The sequence below is a fragment of the Schistocerca piceifrons genome, chromosome 8, assembly GCF_021461385.2.
Source record: "Schistocerca piceifrons isolate TAMUIC-IGC-003096 chromosome 8, iqSchPice1.1, whole genome shotgun sequence".
NCBI classification, from domain to species: domain Eukaryota; kingdom Metazoa; phylum Arthropoda; class Insecta; order Orthoptera; family Acrididae; genus Schistocerca; species Schistocerca piceifrons.
The window spans coordinates 155,260,206-155,279,958 of NC_060145.1; the positions used below are offsets into that span (position 1 = coordinate 155,260,206).

At 41.6% G+C, this 19,753-nt stretch overlaps 1 protein-coding gene across 2 annotated transcripts in view; it reads left to right on the top strand.

Annotated features, from left to right (window-relative positions):
* The window catches only part of LOC124711808 (prolactin-releasing peptide receptor-like), an 843,619-nt gene that overhangs the window by 790,026 nt on the left and 33,840 nt on the right, over positions 1 to 19,753 (top strand). For both annotated transcript variants that reach the window (XM_047242031.1, XM_047242032.1), the window contains one exon: positions 1,208 to 1,298. In XM_047242031.1, coding sequence (XP_047097987.1) covers positions 1,208 to 1,298 — 91 coding nt within the window. The remainder of the gene's footprint in view (positions 1 to 1,207; positions 1,299 to 19,753) is intronic.

Below are 19,753 nucleotides of genomic sequence, written 5' to 3' on the forward strand. Positions count from 1 at the left end.
TGCATAACAGTTCCTGCACTTGGTTGACGTTTGGCCTTTCAGGATCTTGGGCATGAAGGATATTTCCATTGGGCACTGTCCTGTTTTGTCTCTGTGTCACAATGATGAAACCAGAATTTTTCACATATGATGGCTTTGTCGAAAAAATCTCGTGCTCGGTAAAGCCTTCCCATCAATTACTGACACGCCATTGCACTGTAAGTGTTCTGTTCGTGACTTATCATAAGAGGCACCTACTTTGCTCCTACTTTTCTATACCCGAGAACATTTCATACAATGTCTTCAGCTGATCCGTAGGACATATTCGTAATCCCTGCAATCTTTGTGAACGATTAACAGCGGTTTTCCCGCAACGTGACATCAGATGTTCTGGCATTGGTTTCAGTCTTCGAAGTTGACGTCCTTCTGGGATGTGGAGCATCCGCAAGATCATTTTCACCATCCTTTGAAAACTTGTATTTTCTCCATGGTTTGCTCTTTGTACGCTTGCTGCAATATTTCAACTGTTTGTGATTGAGTTTTGTCAAGAAGAATGGAAAATATCTACATGACGCGCGCTGCTGGAATTTTTTGTGATCCATGTTGAGTACGATAAACACGCCCGTACGCTTCCCCTGTTTCCCTCCAGCTTCGTACTGCCAGGCGACTGACAAGTATGGATTACGTTACTGAAGGTCAGACCTCTCAGGTACTCCCAACACCAATCTCAAGGGCGAGCGCATTTTAAAAAAAAAAAAAAGAAGAAGAAAAAAAAACAGCCCCTCGTACAAGTCATTCTTTATCCGTAGTAAGGTCTTTTCTCTGTAATTAAAATAATCTCGCATAAGGAGGGAGTTTTAGTCAACATAACCCACAGGTACGTAATTACTGCAGTATGAATCTGGTGCTGGCCGGAGTGGCCGAGCGGTTCAAGGCGCTTCAGTCTGGAACCGCGTGACCGCTACGGTCGCAGGTTCGAATCCTGCCTCGGGCATGGATGTGTGTAATGTCCTTAGGTTAGTTAGGTTTAAGTAGTTCTAAGTTCTAGGGGACTGATGACCTCAGATGTTAAGTCCCATAGAGCTCAGAGCCATTTAAACCATTTTTATGAATTTGGTATAGATTTTCATAGGATAACACTTCGTATTTCTGTCTGTGCAGTATTAGTGAAGTTATTTCAGAGTTTCTAAATGAGTGAACTGCAGTAAATGTGTTCTGGTGTCCACAGGTACCACTATATCAACATCATCTTCTTCTGTTGTGACTGGTTGGCCATGAGCAACAGTTGCTATAACCCGTTCATCTACGGAATTTACAATGTAAGTCTATTAACACATAATTAGTTAGTCCAGAGTTCAAACGTTAATTATATTGTGGTATGAAAATTTATAACCGATTATATTGTCATATGGCAATTTCTAAGCAAATATCCATTTTTATCACGTAAATTTTGTAGCTATTACGAATGTATTACACTTTACTCAATTTACAGTGAGGCATTGTTAATATTTATAGTCACGATAAGAAATAAGATTGATAATATGTAAATATTAACGTGGAAAATGGAAAAAAGTTCGTTTCTGTATTTTCATTAGTATCGCTTCACTTGGTCTGCTTCTTAATTTCTCTGTTTTGTCTCTCTTGTTTGTGGCGTTCAGTGGTGTCACATTTATGCTAACTCTCGATTGAGCACATTTACTTCTGTGACCGAAATATCAGTTTTCGTTGTCCCACTGTTTTGATTTATCTTATTGAGTGATAGAGAAAAATTGCTGGCATTTTTCTACGATAAAAAGTGTTTTCGGCTAATACAGTAAATGGGTTGTACAGAAACGGGATGTGGGACATTTTAAACTTACTGGACTACCGACAAATAATGCAAATAAGCACTCTGATGTTTTCTTTTACAGTAAATTATGTAGGGTCGCCACCCAACGAACTTGGGAATAAATTAATTAACAAATTATTAATTTGTTGCGTAGTAAGCATTAAGAATGACAGTACTCTCATCAAATTAAAACTGACATTAATTTACTTATAAGCGTGATCATACTGAATGAAAGCAGTTAGTTAATTAAAACATAATTCTTATTAGCCTGCTCAAAATTCAGAATTTGGCCTGCAAGAATATTGCGCTTTGGTAATGACATGTTTGATGTTCTAAGATCAATTTCGGAAGGGGTGGCTGCGTTGATGGAGACTCATGAAGCATAAACACAATTTATTATAAGCAAAAAACACAAGTTAAACACTATACAATAAACAGATTGTAGTAACGCTTTCCGATGCTGAGTTAAATTTAACACTGTATCAAATGATTGTTTGCCGACGGGACCTATGAAGGGGTAGGTATGTGAAAATTCTGGGAAGATGATAGATAAATGCACGTACTTACACAAGATCTATACTAAGAACAAAGAGCTCAAGACACATTACGCCTTCACCAAAGAGTCAGGGAAAGAGATTCGTGCCTTCCGTAGTAGTAATCTTTCGGCAAATGCAGTTGCTTTAAATATCCTCACGTAAATAAAACCGATGCAAGGTGGAAGGACCACGTGGATATTATATTTAAAAAAAGGTAGCACTTTTACCAGGTGCCTTAATATTTTCACAAACGGCGTCGCGCAAAGAGAGATAAAGTGTACTGCAAGAAATTTATCCCTCGATGGATACAGAGAGCTGAGAGTTGAACTGACTCGTCCAAGCACCTAGTTCAGACTAACAAAGCAAGCACGATAACAATTTGAAATTTCACACGCGAAAATACACTAAACTCCATTAATTACACAGAACATTCAACACAGACATAAATTCACTCAAGGGAACACGATTGATTACCGCTGAACAACACAGAAGGCAAGTTCGCGCCATATGCTGAGAAGTATAAAGGCAAATTTATCAATTCACAGGTGAAACCAAAAGAATTCAAACTCCATTCACACGAGAATGTAAACATTCACGCCTACACACTTAGGAAAATGTAATGTAACGTAATGTCAGCGGCACTAGGCAGGAAGCCTTTGCACACTAGAAGTTCTGATAGCGCAAAGGAAGTACCAGAAGACACTTATTAAAATTGGTAAATTGCACCATGGCCTATCCTGCGTAAACTGTGGGTCATACAATGTACCTATCGTTGTAATAGAAGGTGAACTATACTACTTCAGCTAGCCTAAACACTTACACATCTCACCCGAAGCTCAGTCTTAAGCTACCGCCAACACTCACCGACTGCCCAGCGTCAAGTGCTTAAGCAGCCCAGAGAACAACGAATCTCCACAGGTAGTCAGAACAGACCAAAGGGGTTGCTTCCGGTACCAACCTACCCACTGTGGGTATCGACAACTTGGAAGGCACAAACCTCTTTGCTTTGACTGAACACCCAAAGTTGGCCAGACCGGCCACAGCAGATAACGAGTTCCATACTGCTAGCTACCAACGGAAACACGAAAAATACATTCACATGCACCTTCACACAGACGGTAATGAGGAGGATGGAAATGTAGGAGCAAAAAATATATTCAATGTTAATCTAACTGGGGGCTTGCATGTGAAAAATTAGGTACTTTTAGTTATAGCGACGCAGTGCACAAAGACCTTTCTACAGTAGCTGTCAAAAATCTTAATCTACACGATGAGTTTCAGACATATTTTCTTGTCATCTGGCAATATGTGTTGCTACGCAGTACACACAGAATAAGGCTCTCGTTTTCTCCATAAGTGACGCTCAGATGTATCACTTGTTTTTCGGATTTGACAAAGTTGCACTAACGCAACTCTCGGAACACTTGGAAGAACTTAAGTGCTCGTTCTTAAAGCAGAAATGACATTTAACTTAATAAGTTCGTTCAATCACTACTGAATTACCACAAACCTACGAAACTAATTAATTAATTTTGTCAGAGGAAACTCCTGCACTAGATTTTCCTTGGCTCTATTTAACTTGTTCGTGACGGTCTGTATATCTGTTGACATCCTGAAAGGTCTTGCTTTGAATATCTACTTAAAAATTCAGAAAGGCAGTTTGTGTCGCTCTTTGAAGGCTAATTCAGCTTCGTTACCTGCTTTGAAGTGACACGTACAATTTTCTCTGGATGGCGCTGTTTCCTCTGTAATTTCGTCCTGCCAGCTTTTGTACACAATTCTACTGTAGTTCGACCGCAAATCCAGAAGTTCTACAGTCTTGCGTTTGTTCTGCTAGTTTTGTCCAGTAAAATGTCACTGTGCTGCATTTAATCCCGAATGGAAGTGAATTCTTTAAATTTCGTTAAAATATTCGTTTATTAAAACTATTTGGTGCTCTGCTATACAGTTTCATGTCAGCCAAATCTGCAACGTTGGTAATACATACGCTGTACTATTTTGATCTACCTGTATAGCGAGTAATTACAACATTACCAGTGTCTTTCTTTCAATTTAGTCTATCTCTCACAGAGATATAGTCGATGAATATCGTAAGATGTTATAAATGAAAATGAAATGGAGGTGTTCTGTAGAAAGGTGAACGGCGCGGGCGACAACTACTTAGCGGTTTGTGTGGCAACGGAGATGGCGCAACGGTATCTCTCGTCCTCTGTGTAGGATTCGATGCATTACAGTATGAGGGTATGACAGAACGGGTCAACTGGCATCAGTCGTGTCAAATGCCACACACCAAAGTAAGCTAAGTCGCGCATTTCGCACATGTATAACACTGTAGCAACGCTCTGGTTTGTCTTATGTGACGAATCTAAAAGAAATACAATTTCAGAAAACCTTCGCTACTGGGCGAAGTATTTTCTCTGATGGAACCCATAACTTATACTAGTCGGTAAATGTTGAGTAAAGACGAAAATAACAATGTCTATGCTCCAAGTGAGCATGGTAGAACCGTTAGCGACGACCAGCAATACCCTTAGGTTGGGGGTGGGGTATAATATTGTCTGCATCTATTATTGTGACTAGTTTCACCAATTACCCATCTTCAAGCACCAGATTTCAACCTAATATTACGCATTCCTCAGCCAAACGTCACTATGCAATATGACTTTCGTGGTTCAAGAAAGTTTGGCATGCCATGTTTGAACGGAATGCTGGACCCACCATCTGATATAAGCTTCTTATTTTAACGAGCAAGGGGTAACATTGTATATGTGTAACCTATGCATGGGACGAAATACATGCTAATAAGGCAGGTACGACTTATGATAACATAATATTGCATATTTTGGTTTACATCGTGGTACTGTTTTAGGTTGGATTAGTTGTGAAGTATACAACAAATACGCTATTGTGTAATAGTCGTGAAATATTGGTTACACAAACACATCGGTAGAACGTTGTCGACCCCAGCAGACATCACGCAACCTTTCAACACCACCTCTAGTCTTGACAACGTCACTATGCTAAAAGTATCTTCAGGCATACCACAATGAAGGGGATGATCATTGGTATGATTCATCCATAATTAAAAACAATCACACTCATCTTCGTATTAGATTAGGATCAGGGTCATCGTAACCTATATGGGCTGGCCCAAGTGATGATATGAGAAGCACCAAGAAAGCGTCACAGCACCACCTTCAATCTTCCGACACAGTGGGTTAAACGCCTCATCAGACCATCGGTGAATTTGACACCTTGTTTGAAGAAGAGGTAAACTGGCTGCTTGTCGTAATGCAGTACACGCCACCAATCACCTACCGTCCAGCTTCTGTGTAGTTTGGCCCATTGAAGACGTAGCTTTGTCCACTGTAAGCGAGGGTCTTTCGCGAGCTAACTGACTGAAAATGTGCGCTGCATGTGGCTGCATTTGTAATTTTCGGTCGAAAACAAGTTGACATGAAACTACATTCGCTGACAGCAGTATTTCCTGACTGATTTGAAACCGATGTCATTTAAAAGGCGTGACTCTCGTCCTTGCCTATTAGAAATTTCTTATGGCCACTCCTCTTACATCGTGTTACATGACTGAGAGTGGTACACCATTCTATATAAATACGTTAGTCAGCCCATGTTGATGTCAAAAAATAGGGCAACCTTTTTCGTTGTGCGATAATGGGCAGGTCTGCCATTTAGTTAAAGTTACCACGACATATTGCGCTCATTCCACACATCCGACTGACTCATACAGACAATTTCACTAACGTAACTAATGTACACCGGTGGAGTATCTGACGAACGTCAGATACCATTTCTACGATCAGAAGCAACCAGTCTGCTCTTATATTTCGTTCGGTACTATTGCGTACTTTTTTCTTTTGTTGCATCAGTCTTGTAACTGGTTTCATGCGGTTTGCCACGAATTCTTCTCCTGTGAAAATCTTTTGATCTCAGAGCAGCAACTGCAGCTCAGTTATTCGCTGGATGTGTTTCAGTCTCTGTCTTCCCCTGCAGTTTTCTTCTCTATAACTTCCTCAAGTACCATGGAACATTCCCGCCCGGTTGGCCGTGCGGTCTAACGCACGGCTTTCCGGGCGGGAAGGAGCGCCGCTCACCGGCACGAATCCGCCCGGCAGATTTGTGTCGAGGTCCGGTGAACCGGCCAGTCTGTGGATGGATTTTAGGCGGTTTTCCATCTGCCTCGGCAAATGTAGGCTGGTTCCCCTTAATCCGCCTCAGCTACACTATGTCGGCGATTGCTGCGCAAACAAGTTCTCTAGGTACTCGTATACCATCACTACTCTTCCACATAAACATAGGGGTTACACTCGTCTGATGGAGACGTTCCCTGGGGGGTCCACCGGAGACCGAACCGCACAATAACTCTGGGTTAGGTGTGGGGCGGCAGAGGGGTGGACTGCGGTAGTCGTCATGGAGTTGCGGACCACTGCAGCTGCGGTGGGGACGGAGCCTCTCCGTCGTTTCTAGGTCCCCGGCTAACAAAAAATAACATAACCATGGAACATATTTTCTGATAGCTTAAAACATGTTCTGTCATCTTGTGGTTTTCATACAATCCCTTTCCCTCCAATTATGCGGAAAACCTCCTCATTCCTTACTATATCAATTCACCAAATTTTCAACACTCTTATGTAGTACCACATCTCAAATGCTTCTATTCTCTTCTGTTACGGTTTTCCCACAATCAATGTCTCCTACCATACAACCCTCTGGTCCAGACGTACATTCGTAGATATTTCCTCGTCAAATTAAGGCCTATGTTTGATACTAGTAGATTTCTCTTGTCCAGGAATGCCCTTTTTCGCAGAACGAATCTGTTTTATATGTCCTCCACGCTCCGTTCCTCATGGGTCATTTTGTTGCCTACGTAGCAGAATTCCTTAACTTCATCTACTTCATGATCTCTAATTTTGTTTCCTCCTACTTCTCATTACTTTCATCTGTTTTCGACTTACTCTCAATCCAGATGCTGTACTCAGTACACAGTTCATTCCATTCAACAGATCCTACAATTCCCCTGCACTTTCAATGAAGACTGCAATGTCATCAGCGGACCCTGTCATTGATATCCTTTCACCTTGAATTTTAATCCCATTCTTAAACCTTTCTTTTGATCTTATCATTGTTTTGCCGATGTTTAGATTTAACAATAGGGGCCAAAGATCGCATCTCTACCCTTCAACCTTTTTAATCCGAGCACTGCGTTCTTGGTCTTCCAGTCTTATTGTTCCCGCTTTGTTCTTGTTCATATTATGTATTACCCGTCTCTCCCTGTAGCCGCGCGGGATTAGCCGAGCGGTCTCAGGCTCTGCAGTAATGGACTGTGCGGCTCGTCCCGGCGGAGATTCGAGTCCTCCCTCGGGCATGAGTGTGTGTTTTTGTCCTTAGGATAATTTAGGTTACGTAGAGTGTAAGCTTAGGGGATGATGACCTCAGCAGTTAAGTCCCTTAATATTTCACACACATTTGAACATTTTTGTCTCCCTGTAGCTTACGCTTTTCCTCAGATTTTCTAACATGTTGTACCATTTTACAGTGTCGAACGCTTTTTCTAGTTCGAAAAATCCTATGAAAGTGTCTCCATTTTTCCTGACTTGCTTCCATTATTAACCTAAACGTCAGAACTGCCTCTCTGATGTCTTTACCTTCCTTAAAGCGAAACTGATCGTCATCTAACAGATAGTCAATTTTATTTCCCGTTCCTCTGTATATTATTGTTGTGAGCAAGCAGCTAATACGGAATCCTCTGTATGTTCCCTGTCGAGTTCTGTTTTTCGTCATGAGACAAACTCTCCTCTCATAGAGGCCTTCAGTGTACTCTTTCTACCTATCCGTTCTCTCCTATGCATTTGATAGTGAAATTCCCGTTGCACTCCTTATGTTACCGCTCATGCTTTAATTTCACAATCATTCCTTTTTTGATTTCTTCACATTTTTCATGTAGCCATTTCACCTTATCTTCTTTGCACTTCCTACTTATTTCATTCTTAAGTGATTTATATTGATGTGTTCCAGTCTTTCTCTAAACATTGCTGTTGTTCCTTCTTTCGTCGATCAATTGAAGTATTTCAAGGTTAATTTGCAATTACCTTCCTTGCACTTATGTTTGTCCATCCACCATCTGTGACAACCCTTTCCTGAGATGTCTACGTCTCTTCAGTTGAAGTGCCTTCTGGATTATTAATTATCGCAGTATATATGCCCTCAGAGAAAGTCAGGCATTTCTCTTCATTCCTTAATACTTCCGTATCTCACTTCTTTGTCCAATGAATCTTCCTGACTAGTGTCCTAAGCTTCAGCCTACTCTCCATCGTTACTAAATTGTGATCTGAGTCTATATCTACTCCTGCGTAGGTCATACAATCCACTATCTGATTTCGGAATTTCTGCTTGACCATGATGTAATCTTACTGGAGTCTTCCTGTGTTTCCCTGCCTTTTCCAATTACCTCCTCCTCTTGTGACACTTGAACAGTGTATTCGCTATTATTTGCTGACATTTATTGCGTAACTCAGTTAGTGTTTCTCTTCTCTCGTTTCTACTATCAAGCCCATATTTTCCCGTAACCCTATCTTCTCATTCATCTCCTGAAACTGCATTCCAGTCTCCCATGACAATTAGATTTTCATCTTCCTTCCCATACTGAAATACCCCTTCAGTATCCTCACATAATTTCTCTGCCTCTTCATCTTCTGCTTGCGATGTCAGCATGTATAACCTCAAATATCGTTGTCGGTGTTGGTTTGCTGCCGATTCTGATGAGAACAACCCTATCACAGAACTGTTTACAGGAAGTCATTCTCTGCGCTATCTTCCTATTTATAACGAATCTTACTCCTGTTATACCATTTTCTGCTACTGTTGATATTACCTTATACTCATCCTTGCCTTCTTTCCATTTTACTTCACTGTTCCTTATAATATCTAGATTGAGCCTTTGTATTTCCCCTTTCAGATTTTCTACCTGCCCTACTACGTTCAAGCTTCTGACATTCCACGCCCCGATGTTGGATCTTCAATCTTTTTCTCACGGTCACCTCCCCGTTGGCAGTACTCTTCCGGAGGTCCGAAAGGGGGAATAGTTCAGAAACTTTGTCCGATGGAGGAATCATCATAACCCTTTCTAATTACAGGCCAAGTGTCCTGTGGATACACATGATCTGTCTTCAATGCTTTGGTTTCCATTCCCTTCTGTATCCTCATTCCGTTGATCATTGCTGTTTCTTCCTCCCTTTAGCGGCAGTTTCCCCTCCTGCAGTGCGTGAAAGTGCTCTGAATTTGTCCGCTCCACCGCCATCTTTGACAAGGCCGTTGGTAGAACGGGGGTGAATTATTACGCCAGAGATCTTCGACCGTAGGAAAATATACAGCAATTATTTTATATTTTTTGGAAAGTAATCGATAGTCTGAGAGGTGTTAGTGTGGACCAAAATAAGAGAAAACTTTCCAGTACGCTTGGGCTCGGAGTTCATACCTTAATGGTTCAAATGGCTCTGAGCACTATGGGACTTAACATCTATGGTCATCAGTCCCATAGAACATAGAACTACTTAAACCTAACTAACCTAAGGACATCACACACATCCATGCCCGAAGCAGGAGTCCAACCTGCGACAGTAGCAGTCGCGCGGCTCCGGACTGAGCGCTTAGAACCGCTAGACCACCGCGGCCGGCAATTCATACCTTAACAGCTGTCAGTGCTTATTCTATTCTTCGCTACTGTAAAACTCATCTCTTCAGCTGCAACCTTTTTGCCATTTCCCATGTGGAACAATATGATTCCATTACGCTGGTAAGTGCAAAGATACAACTGCGAAAGAAAATGCATTTTACACACTTATCGGAACGCAAATTGGTTACTTTGGAACTAATATATGCGTTAAAATTACCCAGGCCTGTGAATACAGCGTAGAGCAGAGGTCCGCAAACAGTTTTGTCTCGTAGACCACGAGGCAATTTTTTTTTTCTATTTTGGGGTGTCCCCTGCCTCTCATATATTGAATTTTTACAAATTCATCAACTTCAAACGAGTTTTTGATACCTGATACAGAGCTAGTCACTTTTATAGATTTAACTGTAGGAGTGTAGAGATCGTTAAGGAAACGAGTTAAATATTTATACTTTTATCATTGACGATTGAAAATCCAAATCTAAAAAAAAAAGATACATAAATGTTTTTAATGAGGTGGATGAGCCTGATGGTATATTAGTATATTATCAGTATTTGGCTTCAAGGTCTTCACTAGTGCTTATACTGGTCTTGTAATATGACATCCGTTTCTTCAATATCATGTACATTGGGATGTAAGTTGAAATGTAATCATCGTGGCAGTTTGTCAGTGACAAATTGGGAAACTGGGAAAATTAGCGTTGTCCAATGTTATGCTTCATTAGTTTATTTCTAGCGAGAAACCTGAAATGATGGATTTGTGAATGAAATTTAGGCTGTCGTCTTGTAACTACAAGGTAGCATCATTCAGTTTAGAGACAAATCCGTTAAATAACCGACATATAGTTTCTGCTTGGTTATATTTTCTTTTAAAATTCGATCTTAGTGTCAAAAAACGGTCCCAGAGAGCTAGAAAAATCTTCCCAACGATAAGCTACTTAGGTGAATAAGACACAGCAATCAAAAACAATTCTCACAACCTCAAGTCATATTGACACGTCTCTCAAAAATCGAAAGAATTACAAAAATATTATTTGATAAAAAATAATTTAATTACTTTATTTCAGCACTCCCAAAGAACGGTACATCGATTCATTTTAACCTGTATGGTACCCAAATGCAGTACATTCACAAAGAGATCAACGAACGCTCCTTAGTTCTAGATCGCCGAAGGTTGGTGGATGTCGGTCGACTTCGTTCCTTTCATGTTTTGCTTCCGGCCGCTAACAACCTCAACGATGTAACAGAGAACCTCGCGTATGGAGCCACTGCGGCCAGCCCGGTTAGCCGTGCGATCTAATGCCCTACTTTCCTGGCGGGAAGGCAGGCCGGTGCCCGGCACGAATCCGCCCGGCTGATTCGTGACGAGATCCGGCGTGCCGGCCAGTCTCTGAATGGTTTTCAAGGCAATTTTCCATCTGCCTCGGCAAATGCAGACTGATTCCCCTTATTCCGCCTCAGTTACACTACGAGTATGTCGGCGATTGCTGCGCAAACACTTTCTCCACGTACTCGTAAACCATAATTACTCTACCACGCAAACATTGGGGTTACTCTCGTCTGGTGTGACACCTTCCCGGGGAGGTCCACTGGGGGGGGGGGGGGGGGGGCGAACCGCACTATGACCCTGGGATCGGTGTGGGGCGGCGGTGGGGTGAGTGGGCTGCTGAGGCTGTTGTAGGGCTGTGTACCAATGAGGGCTGCGGCGGGGACGTAGTCTTTCCATCGTTTCTAGGTCCCCAGTTCAATACGGTACAATACGATACAGTGTAACCATTGCGAAGTGATTTTTGTCCTGTGTTATGTTGTACAGCAAATTAATGCATCTCTTGTCGAGACGATGCTGTTGCCTACAGAAAAGCACAGTCGTTGAATGGTTAATTAATGTATAAGGGCTTAGTCTTTTCACTTGGTTTACTGAATGGCAAACGCTTTTAGAACTGGATTAATGCAGGATCGTGACATTATGAAAAAGATTAGTGGTAGACTACGGGAAGCTAAGACACTGTTTAAATTTGTAGTGCTATAGCTGAAGTGGAATGAAATAAGTAACCACAGAAGTAGGTTAGGCAAATGAAAGACTAACAAAGAAATCAGGTTACCATCCATTCAGAAGGCTGTTGCACGCAGCGACTCTTACATTGACTTGAAAATAATAGATTTCAGCTATCAGTCGTTCTTTTTAAATTTTATTGGCAGATCTAGATTTCAGATAGAAACTAGCCATTCTAAACGCACTATCATTTTTGATCAATGCATGTAATGCCTGTTGGTCGGGCTTCATCCACACTCCATTGAATAGTATTCATCATAAACTAGACCTCGTACTTTAAGGAGAGAAAAATACACTTGCAATTTATCACCCCGAGAAATCAATCCTACGCGAATAGTTGGCCACAATTCTGACCGTATGCTGTCTGAAAAAATGTATTTAAAACTTTTCCGCGCACTCGTTGTTGTCTCTCGCTCCGCCCCAATGCAGCAGCGTAATGTCCGATCGCGAAGTGCTTTAGAGTTGAGTGACTAAGAGGTTTGTAAAACACTGTTTTGGCACTGGAAACATGCTTTGTTCGCAGTGTCAAAGCACGCGATCTCTAACCTGTAGCTTATGCCTGAGATATTCTTGGTTTGAATTTTGTTTTAATTTTGCTATTTACAAATGCAGAGTAAGTGAAAGAAACAAACAAGTCTCTCATTAAAGAAATAGGATAGTTTTCTCTACGACGGGCGTTCAGTAAGTATGGCAACAACGTACTTTTCTGGGCCACTTTCCATTGACAAAATGCGGAATTCTATGTGGAACATTGTGGAGTGTTCCCACTTCAGCCCCTATAGCTTCATGAAGTTCCGGTAAGTGCCGACATTATACGTAGCCTTCAAAATAGTGTCTGTATTGGAGGTACTTTCCAAGCAGAGACATTCACTGAGTTTCTTATAGTGGAAAACGAAAGCATTACAAACATTCACAGGCGTCTGCAGAATGTCCACGGAAACCTGGTAGTGAACAAAAGCACGGTGAGTCGTTGGGCGAGGCGTCCGTCATCATAGCAACAACGTTGCGCAAAGCTGTCCGAACTCCCGTGTGCCGGCCGACCGCAGAGAGCTGCAATGTTGGAACTTGCGTACACTCTCATTCGAAGTGATCGACACATCACAGTCGAACACTACACTGCTCAACTTCTCCTTCTCCATGACGACGCAAGGCAACACACCAGAGAGGAGCTCAGAAAACTTCATTGGATTGTTCTCCATCATCCACCCTACAGCCTAGCTCCTACATCTTCCATCTGCTTGGCTGTGGGGAGCAGTACGTGCGTGGATTAGGGAGTTTATTAATGATCCGACATCGACCGGTAGAGTGATACCATGAGAGCACACAGGTTCTCCAAGCGAGGTACCTTAAGACCGTCGCATTATTAAAAAAAAAAAAAAAAAAAAGGATTTTGTAGCCACAATAGTGGGGAAAAATACGATTATTGGAGTCCTGAATAAAACCAATCTGCCTTCAGAGAAAATAAGAATTTCTCTTTGGATTTTAAAGCTGTCAGTGTCAACGTGAAGTTGCAGGAAATGCGCTATTCTTCAACGTGATAGGCGTGATTGAATTACAAAGCAAAAATCATTATCCGTGTTTTGTGATAATTCTTCAATTGCATAGGTTTATTAATTTCGCTTTTGAGACGTATACACCGTACAGCTGCTGTACATCACTACGAGTATATTGTTGAAATAATATTGAAGAAACCGACGTTTTATCTCGGGACTGGAAACAGGTGGAGACATGCGGTTTGTTTTAAAATACGCATGCACTCGATGTGAATGAGTGTGAGTGATGGCAGCACTTTACGACATACAAAACTCTAGCAGCAGGGGCGATAGTGATGCCTTTTTATGCTTAAAACTGCGAAAAGATCCTTCTGGTGGGTAGCATGATACTGTCGGATGATTACAAGACTACACATGTAGCATGTATCCAGGCAATGAACAGAGCTTTATTTTCATCGACTGTGTCAGTGGATGACACGTACATCCGATTTTCCAGTCGTCCAACCAGACTCCTAAAGAAGCTGTCGTAGTTGTTGTGGCATCGTGGCGTCGACGTTGTGAAAAATGTGTACGGCCGCAAGGAGATTACGTCTAGAACTGGTACAAGTTTCACACATTTCGTGTGATTAGTTTATGATAAAATGAATCGGAGGTGTTATAACTTGAACACACCTCGTATATTTGCATGGGGTAACCCGATTTTACGTGTAGAGCAATATATGTTCCCCAACAAGATTTCAGAAAGCATTAGATTGAATGACAACCTCCCACTTCTCTCTCCTCCAAAACACCCGAATAGGAGGACTCTGGTTGTCACTCTCGGGTGGTTGGCGGCCCCAGTGGAGCGGAGGGGTTGCGAGAAAGTTTAAAACCTGTATTTTCAGAGGGTTATAATTGCCTACTATCGATACGATACCTACCTAATATACTGCAAAACGCCGGGCATAAAAATTTGAATCTTCCGGCGCTCATTTCTTGGGTTCCACTGCGGAGAGAAAAGCAGTGTTGAGTGTTTAGGATGGCCCTTGGTCTAGGCACTATTTGTATACCCAACAAATGATCGTCGGAGTGTCACTATCCTACACTGTAAGGACAAAGTATGAATATTGTAAACTTCTGTCTGCTTATGTAGATTGACCAGACAGGTTGGTTCTCTTTCCAATTAATGTTGTCTACGATGGGCCTTAAGAGGCTACTTATAAACGCCCCCCCTCCCCCCCCCCCCCCGCAAAAGGTTTATTGCCATCATTGTACCAAAACAAAGCCGCGCATTTCAAGGTGGCTATGCACAGCTGATGGGTAATAATATTACGATATATTCCCAAGACCCCGACCTTGAACAAAGATGAATATTTTGTTGATATCTTTCGCCATGTCCATGATACAGAGGTTCAATGTTACCCCACTTCTACACATAAAATACACACGCAAATTACGATATGAGGTGAAATCGAAGTAATAAATAACCATGGCATAATGCTGTAGTTTCAACGATGTATTCTCTAAGAATTTATCTAGGAGTGTCATCTTCCTGTTTTCAAAAATCTTTATTAGTTCATGGGAAGTTATTTATAAACCCCACAAAAAAGTTTTTTTTACCATTTTTATAAACAAAACCTAGTCGCAGATTCTAAGATAGCAAAGGGTTGCAATTTTAACAATATATTCCAAAAATGCAGATCTCGAACAGCCCTGAAATTTTTATTGATGTCTTTATCAGTTTCCGAGATGCAGAAGTCCAACCTTACCTTACATACACATGTAAAATACGTACGTTGAATCCTGTGTTGGGTGAAATCTAAATAACAAATAACCACAACAAATTGCTCATATTTCGACTTTATACTTTCTAGCAATTTATCTTGAAGTAAATATCCTGCTGTCCCATGGGAAAGAAGGGAGCCAGCGGAAAAATACTCCTATCGGAGTAAAAAGAAGGCGATGATACACCTGTTTAAAAGACTCTTACTGAAAAGTGTGGTACCAGCTGCCTTATTTGAACTTCGTCAGCACCTTTAAAAATTTTCCCAAACATTTTGTCGTGCGAACATATTCGCTCTTTTTTGTGCTGACAGGGAAGAAGACAGTGACAGTGGCAAAGAGACGGAGAAGTAATAAGTACTGGAAAATAGTGGACATTGGTTGTGTTATAGAAAGAGCGAAGGAGACAGTGACAGTCTGATAGGAAAAGGTGGACACAGTGGCAGTGGAATGTACCTGACAGTGTCAGAACAGTAATAGGAAAAGAGTGAAGGGGGCAGTGTCAAGAAGGTGAGGGAGGAGGGGGAGGAATAAGTAGAAAGTAGAAGTCGATGAGGGACAGAGTATAAGACAGTGACGAAAAGGAAAAGAAATAGTGACAGTGAGAAGGGACAGCAGTAGTAGGAAGGAAAGAATGAGTAAGCAGCAGTAAGAAAGAGCAACAGGGAGACAAGACAGTGAGAGGAGGCAGTAATTGTAGGAGAGACCGAAGACGACAGTGGCTGTGAGACAGAAGACAGTGACAGATACAAAGAGGTAATGACAGTGAGATGGGCTGTATGTATGAGTGAGAAAATGCATGTGAGTATGGGTGAGAATAGATATGAGCAACTGACGGTGATGGACTACCAGGTGTGGTCGAGTTACAGTTTAGGGGAGCTTATGTGAATGATAGGTGAGTTGCATGTTAGGAAGAGCGCTAACATGTTCCCACGCCAGAATTTTAGGGAATATTTTTGAAGTTGCTGAAGCAGTTAGAATGAGGCATCTGGCACCCTACTTTTCAGTCAGTCTTTTAGGCAGGAGCATACTCGCCTTATTTCTGTTACGATTGGAGCACTTTCCCACTGGTCGGAATTATGGACCAAATTTTCTCGATGGATCGATTGCTAGGGCTGACGTCACCTAAATGTGCTTTTTTTCTCCTAAAAATTTGAGATCTGCTTCAGGGGATGGAGTGATATTGCTGCCTCTGTCGCGTAATTTTCGTGTCATGGGACAATTAAGAATGATTCAGGCGCTTAATGAGGCATACTAAAAATCAGTTGGTTGCTCATCCCGTACCTGAATGGAGTAGATCAGTGTTCAAATGTGTCGTACCAATGCAGGCACTACGAGCTTAAATAAATCCGAAACTAATCCAGCTAGATCGAAGCTAATCACACAATAAATAATTTGCAAATGAGGCCGAAAAATAAACGAGATATAAATTTTTAAAGTAGATTAAAGATTCGGTAACATACGTATATACACGCTATCCTGACACCTGGTAATCAACATTAACGTGGGATGTGTCCACCCTTCGTTTTCATGACGTCTTGACTTGCACTATGTAGTTTTCTCTACATAAAGTCACTTATATTTTTAAGGATTGCACAGAATATAAAATAAAAAAACACATTTAAACGCAATGCATCGATAAAATGAAACGTTGGCGCGTTCCAAAGGCCTTACTTATAAATAAAAAGTTAAGGATAGAACTGATAAAATGGAATCCGGGAGTCGAAAATCGTTTTCCTAACAAATGTGAGAATGAGTATTACGCACTGACGCGACATCTGCATATACTGGTTCGGAAAATTATTCTATGCATGAAGATTCGAATAATCTTGTGCATAAATAATATATCTATTGACATATATAGCTGAATGGCGTCACTTAGTGCTATTTTTGTTTCCAGTGTTACGAGGGTCGTTCAGTAAGTAATGCAGCTTACTTTTTTCTGAAAGCAGGTTGTTTTTATTCAGGATTCCAATAAACCATATTTTTTCCACCACTCTTTTGACAACAAAATCCTATTTTTCAAAAAGTCTTTGTCCAATGTGATGGCCTTATGCCCCCTTACTGGGAGAGCTTGTATGCCCTCTCGGAACCGCTCCACTGGTCAACATCAGAGCCAACGTCTTGCTGCATCAGTGAACTACCGGTCCTCCACTTACTGCTTCCCAAGTAGTGCATCCTTTATTGTGCCAAACAGATCTAAGTCGCAAGGTGCGAGATCAGGGTTTTTGGCTGGATTACGAAGAACAGGCCACTGAAGGTTTGTGGACGAGTATGCCACCACTACCAGCAGAGGTTTCCAATTAAACAGCGAGATGTTTAATTTGGATCTGTCGATTACTTCGAATTAGAGTGTTCGCACGGGCACGTTCCAACATTGCAGGAGTCACAGCCTTGTGCGGTCGACACGTTTGAGCGATCTTGTTACGATGATGGCAGAAGCCTCGCGCCGACGATTCACCGTGCTCTTGGTCACTGCCAGATATCCACAGGCATTCAGCAAGCGCCTGTGAATATCTGCAAGGCTCTGGTTTTCAGCTCGGAACGCGACTCCGTTACAGAAGACTGGGTATAGCGCCGCCAACAACCTGAGCATCATGAATCTACAGTGGCTGAAGTGGAGATATTCCACGATGTTCCACAACAATTTCCACAGTTCTTAAAGCGAAGCTGGTCGAAAAATATTTATCGCGTTACTTATTGAACGCCCGTCCTATATTTAAGAACGTGACTATTATTTTCAAATTGTATCTGTTAATTCAAAACAACCTTCATAAGAGAATGAAAGTAATATGAAGCTGCTTTTAGCATGCTTAGTTTTCAAACAGAAGCCTAAATGAAGTTTAGGTACCAGTTATTGTCGTTGAATCATACTTGTATGTAAAACCCTTTGTTTCTGTGTGTGAAATTCCCGCAGAAAGTAAGTCCAAATATCAGTGGACGTAACTATGAAAAGTAAGTTAACTCTTTCATTACCAAAACCTGGAATAATGCCCAAATTACAGACTCTGAACTCATGTGTTCGACAAGATCTGTAATATTGTGATTATTAATTCACGTTTTGTGCAGCATACCCAACCAGGAAGTTGGAATAATAAGTTTTAGCTATTTCCGTTCTCCCGCAGTCACATTCTTACTGACGCGGTGATATTATTTGCCTTGAATCCAGCAACACAGCGCAAATGCAGCTCAAACAAAGTTCGCGACCGAGTTCATACGGAAGACAACCGGTGCACGGGTGCTAACAGTCAAGAATTTATTCGCAAGTGTGAATGGGTAGTGTTCGTGGCGACAGTGTTGGGGATGTCAGTCGCCTAAAAAGGATGGAAACGCATGAGAACAACGAGAAGACATGCGCTATGTTTCAAACTAACCCCAGGAAATCGATCAGACGAGCTGCACAACAGGTGGAAATCAACCGAGAGACACTACGATAAGTTGTTGTTGAAGACCTGTAGTTCTTTCCACACAAAATTCAAACCCATCAGCCATTAAGCCCCAGGGCCTCGGAACAGTGGTTGTGTCTCGCCAACACTATTGTCCACAGAAATGACGAACAGGACTTTGATGTGAATACGGTTTGGTTTAACAAAGAAGCCCACTTCAATTTGGACGGGTTCGTCAACAATCAAAATTGGCGCATTTGGGTGACCAAGAATCCGCATTTCGCGATCGAGAAGTCTCTTCACTCTCAACATGTGACTGTGTGTTGTGCAATGCACAGTCACGGAATAATCGGTGCGAATGGTACTTAAAGATGTTGGATGTTTTCATACCCATTTCCAAAGTGACCCTGATTTCGACAAGATGTGGTTCATGCAAGACGGATTTCGACGCCATCGAAGCAGGAAAGAGTTTGATGTGCTGTAGGAGCACTTTAGGGACCGTATGAGCCTCGATTGGCCAGCATATTCTCTGGATCTGAACACATGCGACTCCTTTTTGTGGGGCTATATTACAGACAAGGAGTACAACAGTAACCCAGAAACCTTTGCTGACCTGAAACCAGCAATTCAGGAGGTCATCGACAGCATCAATTTTCTGACAGTTCAGAGGGTCATGCTGAATTTCTCTTTTCGTTTGCGCCACATCACCACCAATGATGGTAGAAACATCGAACATGTCAGAACCTAAATCGAAATATCTGTAGTGACGTCTACATATTGAATAAAGTGTGTGAACGACGTAGTTTGTAACTAATTTTCTTTTCTTTCATATAGTTCAATAACTGTCATCCTGTATATTGGCAGTCGATCAATAATATTCTTAAATATTTCGCTCATTGTTCCTTCTGTTGTTGCATCTCCATTGGGTTTGATGATTATGCTTGCATCATCAACGAACGCAACTGTTTTTGGTTTATCAGTCTAACAGGGAAGATCATTCCTGACAAAAGATTGAAGCACCCAGGAGGAG